Source organism: Meriones unguiculatus, chromosome 14 (genome assembly GCF_030254825.1).
Source record: "Meriones unguiculatus strain TT.TT164.6M chromosome 14, Bangor_MerUng_6.1, whole genome shotgun sequence".
Classification (NCBI taxonomy): domain Eukaryota; kingdom Metazoa; phylum Chordata; class Mammalia; order Rodentia; family Muridae; genus Meriones; species Meriones unguiculatus.
The window spans coordinates 20107877-20121630 of record NC_083361.1 but is presented as its reverse complement, the minus strand read 5'-3'; the positions used below and the strand labels follow the sequence as shown (position 1 = coordinate 20121630).

General features: G+C 40.2%; 1 protein-coding gene across 1 annotated transcript in view; it reads left to right on the top strand.

The window, feature by feature from the left end:
* The window catches only part of LOC110547861 (phospholipid-transporting ATPase ABCA3-like), a 78888-nt gene that overhangs the window by 40891 nt on the left and 24243 nt on the right, over window positions 1–13754 (top strand). Inside the window, exons 16-18 of the mRNA XM_021635690.1 lie at window positions 3314–3412; window positions 4278–4440; window positions 6342–6639. Coding sequence (XP_021491365.1) covers window positions 3314–3412; window positions 4278–4440; window positions 6342–6639 — 560 coding nt within the window. The remainder of the gene's footprint in view (window positions 1–3313; window positions 3413–4277; window positions 4441–6341; window positions 6640–13754) is intronic.

The following is a 13754-nucleotide window of genomic DNA, read 5'->3' as shown; positions in this document are numbered from 1 at the left end:
TCTAAGAGGGCAACTCTGATTGGTTCCTGTCTGCAAGCTTAGCAGAGTATCGTTTATAATGTCAGGGGTTGGCACTCTCTGGTAGGTTGGGTCTTTAGATGGACCAGACATTGATTGGGCATTTCCTCAGTCTCTGTTCTATCTGCTCTATCCTTATCCCTGTATAACTTGTAGACAGGGCAAATCCTGGGTCAAAGTTTTTGTGAGTGGGTTGGCGTTCTCCTCTCTTGACTAGGAGACTAGTCTAGTTAGTGGGTGCCCTGTTCAGTCTCTGTGGCCTCTGCTACTAGTAGTCTCTGCTTGAGTTTCCTCATATCCTCCCAGGAGCCTACCACAACTTTGTTCTCCAGCTTGCCACAGAGATGTCCCCACCCTCAGTTTCTCTTTTCTCTACAGGCCTTCTGTCCTCTCACCCTCGCTCTCCACAGGTCTGATCTCCACCCTCTTAACTCTCTGTGCCTTCTCCTACCTTGTTCCCTCTCTTCAGCCACTATCTCTGTCTATTCCGTCTCCCTTGGATCCTCAATGTTACTCGTCTTCTTTGGGTTTGTGCCACATAGTATGCTTATCCTGTATTGTATGGCTAAAATCTACTTATAAGTGAGTACATACTATGTGTATCTTTTTGAGTCTGGGTTACCTCACTCAGGATGATCTTTTCTAGTTCCCATTTGCCTGAAAATTTCATGATTTCTTTTTAATAGCATAGTAGTATTCCATTGTGTATCCATTCTTCACTTGAGGGACATCTAGGTTGTTTCCAGATTCTGGCTAGTATGAACAAAGCTTCTATGAACATAGTTAAGCAAGTGTACTTGTTGTACGGTGGAGTGTCTTTTGGATTTACATCCAGGAGAGAAATAGCTGGGTCTTGAGGTAAGGCTATTCCTAAATTTCTTAAAAAGTGCCAGACTGATTTCCAAAGTGGTTGTACAAGTTTACATTCCCACCAGCAATGGAGGAGAGTTTCCCTTTCTCCACATCCTCTCCAGCATGTGTTGTCACTTTATTTTTTGATCTTAGCCATTCTGATGGGTCTAAGATGGAATCTCAGAGTTGTTTTGATTTGCATTTTCCTGATGACTAAGGATGACTAAGGATGGGCCACAGACACCCACACGGCCTCTGGCATCAGCGTGTGCCACAGGCCCCAGCATGGTCTCTGATGGCAGTACAGACCAGACATCAACACGGTCCTCTGCCACAGAGTGGGCCACAGACACTAGCATGGCCCTTGGTGGTAACACAGGGCATGGATACCAACATGGCCCCCAGAAGCTGCATGGTCCTTCTTTTTTTTTTTTTTCTTTATAATTGATGCTGTTAGCTCTGCTTTTAGAATTTTACCTAAGAATTATTTGTTCAGATCAGTGTCATGGAGGCTCCACTCTGTTTTCTTCTGGTTTTTTAGTTTTCAGATTTCACGGTTAATCCATTTGAGGATGATTTTTTTGTTTGTTTGAAACAAGGTCTTGCTATGTAGCCCTGGTTAGCACTGTAGGCTGATTATTCTCACATACAGTATAAAAAATAATGTTCAGTTTAATTCTTCTGAATATGAATAACTGTTTTCCCATCTAGGGAATAAACTTGCTCTATTTTGTTTTTGGGACACTGTTAAGAACGGACTGTCAACTGCATGGGTTTGCCCCAGGGTTCCCCTTTCTGCCGCATTGCTCAGTGTCTGTTTCGGTGACTGTGGTTTTCTGTTACATTTTGGAGTCATGTTATGTGAGGTCTCCAGCTGAGTCCTTTGCTCAGGTTCCTTTCACTATTTGGAACCTTTACCTTTCTCTGAGAAGTTTTGAATAGTTTTTGCTATTTCTGTAAAAAAAAAAAAAGCTAGAAATGATAACAATAATAAAAATATAAAAATAATGCTGGTAATTTTTGTGGTTTTTAAATTTTTTCTGATTTTGAGTTAACTATTTAACATCTATATGCATATGTATGTAAATTTCTTACTTAACGTTGTTTTTATTTTGAAATCATTTTTATCATGTAAAAACTGGAATAATGTTGATAACACACACACAAACACACATACACAAAGCACAACAGAGGCTTTTCAGTATAATAAATGAACTGCATTAAAGGGTTTTAAAAATCTGCCATATCTCTCCTCAGAAAGAACTGCTAGATTTCTAGCACAACATTAAAGCTACACTGTTGCATGAGCACATTTGTTGCTGTCATGTAAAACACACTAAGATAAGGTATAAAACTGGCCCTTGCTTCTGATCTTGAGAGAAAGGAGATTATTTCCAACTTCACTTCAATATATAAGAAACTGGGGCTGGAGAGTTGGCTCAGAGGTTAAGTGCACTGGCTGTTCTTCCAAAGTTCCTGAGTTCAATTCCCAGGAACTACATGGTGGCTCACAACCATCTATGATGAGAGCTGGTGCCCTCTTCTGGCATGCAGGCACAAATGAAGGCAGAATGCTGTATAAATTATATGTTTACACACACACACACACACACACACACACACACACACATATATATATATATATGAAACTGCTGGGCGGTGGTGGCACACACCTTTAATCCCAGCACTCAGGAGACAGAGGCAGGTGGATCTCTGACAACCATAGCTACACAGAGAAACCCTTCTCAAAGAACAATATCTACATATACATATATATGTGTGTCTACACATACACACACAAGTTTCCACATGGATTTTGTGTTCCAAGGCTGTGTCAGTTCTTAGAGCACAGCTGTTTTTGAGAATAGCAAGTTTCCTGGAGTAAGAGGATTTTAAAGAATGAGATTCTATGACATTTCAAAAAAAAAATATTCTTGTGCCACCACCCACTTATGTTCAAGATCACTCAAGACTTCTGTGGTTTGGGGATGGACAGTTTCTACCTAGGCTCTAGCTTCTGTGATTTCTTTTTCCATTTTCTGCCTTGGGTGTCTGATACTTCTTACTAGTATATATATATTCATCCTGTTGGCCTTAGTGTTTCACAGGAGCCACAGCATGTAGCAAGTAAATTGAAACTTAACCAGCAGGGCAGACTAAGTCAGTACACAAAGAGAGTTAATGCAATTTTACCAGGAACCTGGGAAGGAATTTCCTGTAGCAACTTGGCATATCTTCCTTCCTGGTGTCCCACATTTGTGATATGTCAGGCACGTGGACGTCACCCACATCACCGAGCATTTCCGTGACGCATGGAAAACACTACTGAGGGAAATCACGTAAGAACAGATGTACACATATGTATGGGTTCACACACCTGTGTATATGGGATGTGTGTATGTGTGTGTGTGTTTGTACAGATACCATCTTCATTACCTTTTAGCTTTGAAGAACTTTTCACAGTCCTAGAGGAAAGACAAGAAGAGCTGGGCATCTCTGGCTTTGGTGTCTCCGTGACTACCATGGATGAGGTTTTCTTCAAGTGAGTAATAATCCACGAGGAAGGTCAGAGAAAGGCTGCTCCCTCCCCGCAGCTGCGCTTCACTTTGAAAGCAATTCTCGTTTTGTTTCAGGCTACACAAAAGGGGAAGGAGCGACCTTAGCGGGTTAGAAATGCGAACCTGAGTCTCACCCCCATGCCCAGCAGCACCATCTGCTCCCTGATTCCCAGCGCCCTGCCTTTGGAACAGTCTTTGTTCTCACAACTCTTCTTGGTCATGTCACATGGAGGCAGCTTCTAAAGCACCACTTTGCCCCAGAAGCCCTCAACATCTTCCTATACTGTGACATCTGTTATTCTGTAGCATTTCTCCTTTATAGTAACACAACAACAACGACAACAACACACACACCCACACACACGTAAACACAGAATCATGAGCCAAAGAGGACAAGTTAACCATGTATCCATTTGCCTTATAAGGTAATCTGTATATTTCTTTAGTCTAGAAAATTTAGAAAAACAAAAATATCAGAGTTCTATAGAATTAGAAATATCATGAAACTAAAACCACAATCATCACTGTAGTTCTGTAAAATGTAGGATATTTAATAACCACTTAGCCCTGAAAACAAAAACACATTGTCTTGGAACTTTGTGCATGATTAGTTCATTTTGTACTTTGGGGCTGGGGCTGGGGCTGGAGCTGGAGCTTGGAGGCCAAGAGCTTTACATGCGCAAAGCCTTGTATTCAATCTAAGTGCCAGAAAGTTTAGAATGCTGGCGACCAAACCTCCAGGCCTCAGGCACATCAGGCAATTTCTTGACCATTGAGATTCAGCGTTTCTCCACACCCACACTCTGTCTCTCTGTCTCTCTGTCTCTCTCTCTCGCTCTGTGTGTGTAGGGTCAGCAATCTGGAAGACTTGACGTTGAACACCGTGTCTACCCGTTCAACTTCCACAGTGAGCCAAAGCGTAAGTGAAGAAAACCAGAATATGAATGCGCCCAGAAATTTTGAGAGCCCGGATTACCGAAGAGGACATTCTAATTCTTCATTTAACACTGGGGTGAGCACCTGTCTCAAGTATATAATGCCAACATATTTGGAAGGAACAAAAGAAGACATTTTACTCTAACAGCTTAGTTCAGAAGAGTTTTGAAGTTCTTGGAGTGAGTCCATTCAGAGAGGGAAACACTTGTAAGGGAATGTTTCACTTAAGTTTCTAACTCAAATGTGAAATAGCAAAGGTTAAAAAAAAAAACAGGTTTATTTTAATTGTTCTATTAAATTGATTTACTCATTATGCGGTGCATGGGTGTGTGGACAGCTGCATGTGGAGATCAGAGAACAACTGTGGAGTCGATTCTCTCCTTCCGCCCTGTGGATTCTGGAGATCCAGGGGAGGTCACCAGGCTGTGCAGTGAGCGCCTTTATCCACTCCACCATCTCACCAGCCCAATTTTGCTTTCACAGTTCATCTTCCTCATAGAACCATTATTTTCTTCAGAGCCGAAGAGGAGTGCTGGTACAGACGACTATGATCCCTGCTCACGGGTGCAAAGGACATTTCACTCCGCCTGTGGCTGGGCCGCAGAGCCCCTGCATTCCTGCGGCGATGCCGCCTCACTGTCTAACCTTTGTGTTGCTGCTCTCCTGATTTATATTTCTCACAAAGTTTTGCATGGGTGTGCAGCAGAGATTCTCAGAGGGTGGGTACGTTTATCTGAGTTTCTTGGAAGTTCTTAGGTTTTTCCAGCGGAACTTGGGAACTTATGAATTGTAGACATTTGTATACAATGTTTGCATTTGTGTACAATGTATAGATTTGTATACAATGTCTGGAATTTTGAGTTAAAATTGTGACTTCCCACTGTCACTTAATGGACCCTCGTCTTGTGTCAAGCTGAGGTAACACGGATGGGGTTATTTCAGGGAGCTGGAGATAGCCAAGTGTGCGCTGTGTCTGACGTGATGCCTCGTCACCTCCTCTCCATGCTCCTTCTTCCCAGTTTCTTCCTCGTGTGGAAACCTAGATAAACTGTGGGACATTTCTATTGCTCTCCGACTTTTTCTTTTCAGTTTTTGAGGGAGAGGTCAGAGCTGATCGGTCAGTCTAGAATAAAGCTGATCACTGGGGCAAAACACTTTTTATTTTCTCATTCTAGAACTCTAAGTGAGAAGCAGTCTCCTAAAAGCAGACACTGTCTTTGTCCTGTCCATGAGCATTATGGGAGAGAAAGGTTCTCCCTCCACATTTTACTTTATTTCTAGTCAAAGATAGCACCAGTGTGGTTTCTTTTATTTAGAACATACTGGCTGACTAGCGATATTTCCTCACTTAGAATTATGGGGTGTCTAAGTGTTGGGGAGCATACAATAATTGTATTTTAAAACTGCAATGTGCTTAAAATGCTCTTCTTTGACTCTCAGGAACCTTTTCTAAAGAAGCCTGTATTTAAAGCAAAGGGTTCCGTTCCATTATTTAACTGAGAACAAACCTGCAGTCAGCTACAGACTGGCCCCGAGAGCTTGCAAAACAGACAAAGGGTATATTCGTGTACATTTTCAAAGAGAAAAAACTATGTTGGGCAGATTGCAGTTTTAAACTAAATTCTTCCGTTGCCCCGACGTCCTCTAACCCTGTAGACCACAGAGCCAGAAAGCTGGCCATAGAAACTTGCTATGAAACGTGACGCTGAAAGACGGCGTTTAATGCAAGAGAAGGGGTGTGGTATCCTGCAAAGAGGCGTTAGGAACACGTCAGTGACAGTCCCGCTTCGGGAACTTGCCCAATAACGAAGCCAGGCGCGGGGCTGTCTTGCCTCCAGGGAACACCCTGCAGCAGGCCTCGCCGCCGTGCTCTTCCCCCGTGCACATCTGTCGTCACCCCGATGAAGACATTTCTAGTGCCGATGGCTTCCATCAAGGCCCGTGGCCACCGTAACGCTGTCCTCTCCCCTCCCGCAGTGGGTTCTGTTCGGCCAGCAGTTCCGGGCCATGTTCATCAAAAGGGTCCTGTTCTCTTGGCGCAACTGGAAGATGCTGCTGCTGCAGTTGCTGGCCCTCCTGGGCCTCATGTATCTTCTAATAAAAGGCATAAGCTTCTTGAAGCAGGAAGAGCCTGCCAGGCTGATGGACCTGGAGCAGTACGGCGAGACGGTCGTGCCTTTCTCCGTCTCTGGAGATCCTCGGCTGACCCAGGGTCTCACCAAAAACCTCGAGATCCTGTTGAAGGCTAAGAACCAGAAACTTCAGGAAGTGGAAGGTAAGTCTCTCGCAAACAGCGTGAGTGACATCGGATGAAGTTCTGCTTAGATTAGGAAGGTCCAGCTGGAATGTTTAGCTCTTTGTTCCTCTTCACTCCTGCCCTGTCCTATTTTCTTTTCTCCTCTCCCATCCTCCCTTCCCCGACCCCCTTTCTTTTATTTTGTAATCAATTTTACAAAGCCATACAGTCAGAGAAAACAAACAAACAAACAGCCTTCAAGGCCATCATTGTTAACAGCAATGGAGATGCTCTGACGTGGAGAGGGTCGTGTACCGTAATGAGGAGCAAAGATGAGATTTTTAGGGAAAATAAGTCATTTCCAAGCAGTCACATATCAGGAAAACTGGATAAGGGGGTATCCAAAAAAGACCGTAAGCCTTGTGCTCCTCTAACTCTAAAGGTTATTTCATTGCACGGATGGAATACACAAAAGCTGAGAGAGCAGCTATTTTTCATCAAAGGATCCAAGTTCCTGGATTTGCTAATTAAACATTGACAGAACCGAGGCAAAAATAAATGACTCCACGGCAATAGCGGGAGATTTTTAAACTTTACTTTCAATAATGAGCATATCAAGCAGACAGCATTTCAAGAGTAAATGGTGTTTTCAACTAACACTGTAGGTCAAAAGAGACTAACAGACCTACACAAAAATATTTTTGTCAAGGGCACAGTATCATTGTCCACTTCCTGATCTGAGCAAAAATTGAGCTTTTGTCCATATAATGTTGGCAATATGCTTGTTTGTCCTGGTTCATTTTTTTTTTTTCCTCAACTTGACATAAGCTAGAGTAGTCTGAGGAGAGGGACTATCAGTTGAGAAAATGGGTCCATAAGATTGCCCGTGGGCAAGTCTGGGGAGATTTTCTTGTTAATGATTGATGAAGGAGGGCCCAGCTCCCTGTAGGTGGGGCCACCTCTGGGCAGGGGGTCCTGAGTTGTTTAAGAAAGAAGGCTGAGAAAACCATGAGAACAAACCATTAAGTCCTGTTCCTCCATGGTCTCTACTTCAGTTCCTGCCCCCAGGTTCCTGCCATAATTTCGTGCCCCGATTTCCCTCAGTAATGGAGTACGGACCTGAGACTCACAAGCAAAAAAACAAACAAACAACAACAACAAGAAAAAAACCCTTTCCTCCCCAAGTTGCTTTTGGTAATAGTGTTTTCTCACAGCCATAGAAACCCTAACTAAGACACTGTTGTATGTAGCCTTCATTATGTATAGGGATGTCCCATCAATTCCCAGTTTCTTCAGGGCTTTTATCATGAAAGGGTGCTGGATCCTTTTCTGTATCTAGTGAGATGATCATGCGATGTTTGTCCTAGAGTCCATTTATATGAGCCTTTACACTCGTCTGCTTATCTCTGTTGAAACATGTCCACATCTCTGGGCTACATCCAACTCTATTATTCATAAATTTTTTGATGTGTTCCTGTGTTTGTTTTGCAAGTGTAGTGTTTCACTGTGAGTTTTTGTAATGCTGCAGGGACATTGGTCTCTAATCTTCTTTTGTTACTGTTGAACCTTTACCTAGTTTTGCTATCAGAGTAATTCTGGCTTTGTTAAAAAAAAAGTCTAGTACTGTTCTTTCTTTGAATGGAATGTTCTGTCTTTTCTTAATTCTCATTTTCTTAACTGTGCTTTTGTTAACTGCTTTCCACCTTTAGGTTTTTGGACATGTTTCTCACTCTCTTTGGTTTGAAGAGTTCTTTCTAGTATCCTATGTAAGGCCATAGGATAAATTCATTTATCGTGCTTTTATCATGGGGTGGTTTCCTCTTGACATTTAAGATCTTTCAGATCTTGAAATACATTATTCCAAGTCCTTCTTGCTTTTAAAAGTTCTGAGAAGCAGTAGCCATCACTCCAATAGCCTGCCTTTATGACTTGGTGTTTCTTTTTTTAAATAATTTATTTAATTTTATTTTATGTGCATTAGTGTGAAGGTGTCAGATCCCTTGGAACTGGAGTTACAGACAGTTGTGGGCTGCCATGTGGGTGCTGGGAATTGAACCCAGCTCCTTTGGAAGAGCAGACAGTGCTCTTAACCACTGAGCCATCTCTCCAGCCCCGACATGGTGTTTCTATCTTGCAGTTTTCAATGCACTTTCTGTATATTTAGTGTTTTAACTATGACATGTGTAGTTTCTTTTCCATTCTTGCCTATTTGGTTTCTACATGACTCTTGTACTTAAAGGAATTTCTATTTCTCTTAAATTAGCAATTTTTTTCCAAGGTTGCATAGAAAATGTTTTCTATTTCTTTGGTATGAAGTTCTTCTCCTTTTTCAGTGTCCACAATTTGTGGATTTGGTCTGTTCATGGTATCCCAGTGATCAACCATGTTCTGTTCCTATCTTAAAAACTTACCAATATCTTTAACTGAATGTATCTGTTCTTCTACCCTTTCCTCACTCCCTCATATTCTGTCCTTACTGCGTTCTATTCTGTTGTCAATGAGTTTTATTAGCTTTGTATTTTATTTTTTAAATGTTTTATTTCCAGAATTTTATTTTAGTTTTTCTTCAGTATTTCTAATTCTATTTTATATCTTCTGTTAGCATCCTTATTTTAGTTAGTTTTTTATTAATATTCTTTTATTTCTAGAAACATATATAGAATTATTATATTTAACTCTTTGTTTGGGGTTAACTTAGTTAATTAATCTAGATCTTTCTCATTTGGAGCCATTATTCTAGTATTGATAGTTTTGGAGGAGATAAATTATCATAGTTTCTCATGTTACTTGTGTTTTGCATTGAGACTTGAGCATAAGAAGTTTGATCATTGTTTGCTGCTGTTTTTATCACCGTTTAAAAATTTTCCCAAAAGACATTTGGAAACATTTATGACTGTAGTAGACAGTGTATGTTTACAAAGACAGAAACATGAATTAGAATAAAGTTATGATAGTATTCATAAGATTTGGGGTCAAGATAAGAGGTAGTTTGAACTTTATTGCAAGTTCTATTCAAGTACTTAGAAAACATCCAATAAATTATTTACATTAGGAAGCTGATATCTAAGTCTGGATAACAGAAATGAAAGTAAAGGATGCCGGAGGAAGAGAAAGATGCAACTGGGAAATAAGAAAATGCAGAGAAGCACTCTTTAGAAGATGTATCAAGAAATATCAGAAGGGAGTTGGATGGAATGAAACCCAAAGAATCAGAGGGAGAGGGCCGGTTAAATGAAGAATGCACTGTTGCTGGAGACAAGCAGGTCAAGATGGGTTGTGTAGCAAAGCAGAGCAGTTCTAACTAGAGGCCATAGATGGCTGGTGAGAGAGTAGAGTCACCATGGAAAGGATTAAGAAACAACTACAGAGTGGCCAATTCCTGTTTGGCTTGATAGACAGCTAAGTGCTTCATATCCTCACATCTAATCCTCACAATCCTCATGATCCTTGAAACTAATTTAAATCTAAGATGCAAAAGATGGCTCTAAAAATTGATTACGCTCAAACAGCAATAAATGACAAGGAGGGTTCTAGGGAAGATGCTTAATTCTCAATCAGAAGGAAAGACAGGATAGACACCAGAAGCAGTAGAAGAGTGGGAACAGAATAGGAGCCCACCACAGATGTCATCTAAAAGACTCCAACCAGCAGGGGATCAAAGCAGATGCAGAGACTCACAGCCAAACTTTGGACAGGGCACAGCAGTCTTATAGAAGAAGGGGGATATAAAAGGATCTGGAGGTGACAGGAGGCATTCCCCTCTCAATGGACTAGGGAAGAGGGATAGGGGAGGGAGAAGGAAGGAGGGTGCAACTGGGAGGATATGAGGGAGGGAGCTACAACTGGGACACGAATTGAATGAATTGTAAATAATGACGATAATAATAAAACCTAAAACAATTGACAGTTTTAAAATTATTTTTCCAAAAGCTATCTAAATAAACACTGTCAATATGCTATAAAATTAGATCTTATTGCTAGGTAGGAACACACAATATAGGCTAAAGTACTCTCTTCAAAAATTTATATGTATGTATACATATATGCATACAATATGTATGTCATAATCATGCCACATATGTTAGGCATAGTTCTCAACTAAGTATTGCTCAACCTTCTTTGATTGGCGAGGAGAGTAAATGAATCATTTCATTTTGATTTATTCAACTATATATTTACTGTATATTTAAAAAGGAAGACTAAAATACATGGAAAGGGTACTGTGAGGGGATAGATTATTGATAAACGGAAGAGGCCTTTAAAAAAAGGAAACTAAGTGATGATGACAGGTGACCGCAGGTTCACAAGAGAAGTAATCCCTTGAGCTTAGGTGTTTCCCCACTCAATTTCACAGCGCTTCCTCATTGGGTAAACCAGACAATGACAGCATCATGAATGAAATGGACAGGAACAATAAAAACAACAAAAGCAGAGTTTGGTGCTTAAAGCCAAGACTCTGGAGTCAGAGGGTCCGGCTTTAGGCTGCTGAGCTTAGTAGCATTCTCCTGCGAGACTCCTTACCCAGTCTCTCTTGTCTTCCGCTTGCTCATCTGAAAATGGCAAAAAACGGAGTTGTTGCGAGGGGTGAACGCGCCATGGTGCACAGTACCCCTATAGCAGCTTGGAAATAAGAGGGTATACGTGGGTAGTGGTTGTGGTTTGAGCATAACCATTTACAATTTTAAATTTGGTTTTTTTATCTAAGTTTGTTCTTTGCCAAGCACACAATGTAATAATCACGCACACTGACTGCTACAATGCCCTACCCATCTCATGTATCTCCTCCACACTGTCCCAGCGTACTGCCATGCAAATCTCTCTTTCATGTTCATGTCTGTTTATTGTGTGCATCTAAGTGTATGTAAGAGAAAGAAAGAGAGCAGATAGTGAATGTGTGTGTGTGTGTGAGAGAGAGAGAGAGAGAGAGAGAGAGAGAGAGAGAGAGAGGAAAGAGAGAGACTGCTGGATTTAGCTAGGGACATCTGGGTTTATCCAAAACACTGATTCTCTGTCGTCAAATGCACAGCCGATAAAGCTTTTCTTCCACTCTGTGGGTGATCTCAGCCCTTCAGTTTCAAAATTTCTACTTTTTGATTAATAGTTTTATTTTCTGTGCACCTGGAGTCCTATGCAGAAAATCTCTACCTGTGCCTGCATGTCCAAAGCACCTCTTGCTTTATCCTCTAGCAGGTTGGGAGGGCTGGGTCTCACGAGATCCTTTGCTCATCTAGAGTTGAGTTTCGTGCAAGGTGAAATGGAAGCATGTGATCTCATTCTCCTGCATGTTGAAACCATTTGTTGAAGAGACTGCATTTTCTCTAGTATATAACTTCAGCTCCTTTGTCAAAACTTGCATGGCTACAGTTGTGGAAACTGTTATCTGGGTCTCCTATTCCAGTCAGCTGGTGTATGCGTCTTATTTCTTGTGTCAGTACCACGGTTCTGTAATATAACCTGAACTCAGGTGTGGTAATACCTACCATAATAATTCTTTTTGTTTGGGATTGCTTTGGTTATCCTTGGTCTCTTGTGCTCCCATAGAAAATTTAAGACTAATTTCTTTGTATCCGTGAAGATTGGCCCTAGAATTTTATTGCGATTGTATTGAGAATGTAGATTGCTTTGGGTAGGATGTTTATTTTCATGTATTAATTCTTCTGACCCATGAATATGGAACGTCTTCCCATATTCTAGGATCTTCTCTAATTTATTTCTTCAATATCTTCAATATTTTGATTGCAGCTATCCTTTATTTTCTTAGTTAGGTTTATTTCTATGTATTTATTTATGTGAATGAGACTGCATGATATCTTTTCAGGTTGTTTTTTTTTTGTCATTGATATATAGAAAGGCTAATGATTTTTGTTTGTTAATTTTGTTAAAGTTGGTCTACCACCCACCCTGAAGTGTTTATTAGCTCATAAATATTTGAGAGACTCTTTGGGGCCTCAAATATATAGAATTATTCTATCCTTAAATATGGATATTTTGAATTTTTATTTCTTTTGTTTCTCTTATTATTCTAGCTAAAACGTCAAGCAGTGTGTTGGCTAGGAATGGAGACAGTAGACAGCCTTGTCTTGCGATGCTTTGAGGTTTTCTCTGTTTAGCACTATATGGTCTTTAGGTTGTCATATACAACCCTCACTAGGTCAGGTATGTTCCCTTCATCCATTTCCATGACTTACGAAATGACATTAGGTTCTGTAAAAAGCCTTTTCTGTATCTATTGATGCAATCATGATTTCTGTAGTTGTGTCCGCCTTTGACGAATTTGACAATGTATATGTGGACCAAGCTAACTTGATCATGACAGGTGACCTTTCTATTGCAATCTTGAATCCAGATTGGTCATATTTTATTGAGAACCTTTGCAATGATGGTCATCAGAGATCTTGCTCTATAATTTTATTTCTTTTTGTTGTGCCTTTTCTTGACTTTTCTGTCAAGGTAACAGTAGGTTCATAAAAATAGTTTGCCAGCATTGTTTGCTTTTCTATTTAATGTAATAATTTGAGTAGTATTGTTAGTATCTCTCTGGAAGTGTAGTAGAATTCTGCAATGAATTGATCTGGTTCTGATCTTTTCTTACTTAGGACAGTTTTAATTACTACTTAAATCTCATTGCTTATTATAAATCTGATTAAATTGTTATTGCATCTTGATTTAAATTTGGCAGGTTTCATGTGTCTCAAATTTAATTATTTATTTTTAATTTTCTAATTGAGGGGAACATGAGTTTTTAAGCTATGTTTATTCAGTTTTCTGAATTTATTTGTATCTGTTGACATGTCTCTTTTTCATTTCTAAGTTTATTATTTTTGTCTTCTTTCTCATAATTTGCCCAATGGTTCCCTCTCCTCCTTCTCTTCCTCCTTTTCTATCTCCTATTTTTTTCTATTACTTAAGAATCTAAAATTTATTTTTAGTTTTAGGGCCATAGCCAATAGCCACAAAGCTTTACAAATCTGATATAAACATAAAACTTATATATAGGAACTCCTCTTTTAGATATTGGGTTTTTATTTTGGGTCTGTTTGGGCAGATTTAATTTGTGTCCTGTTGGATTCATGGAATCTCTGAATGTTCTTACAAATTTATAGCTTTTTGTTTAACTTTTTACTGTAATTCACACCATCCTCATCTGTTCTACT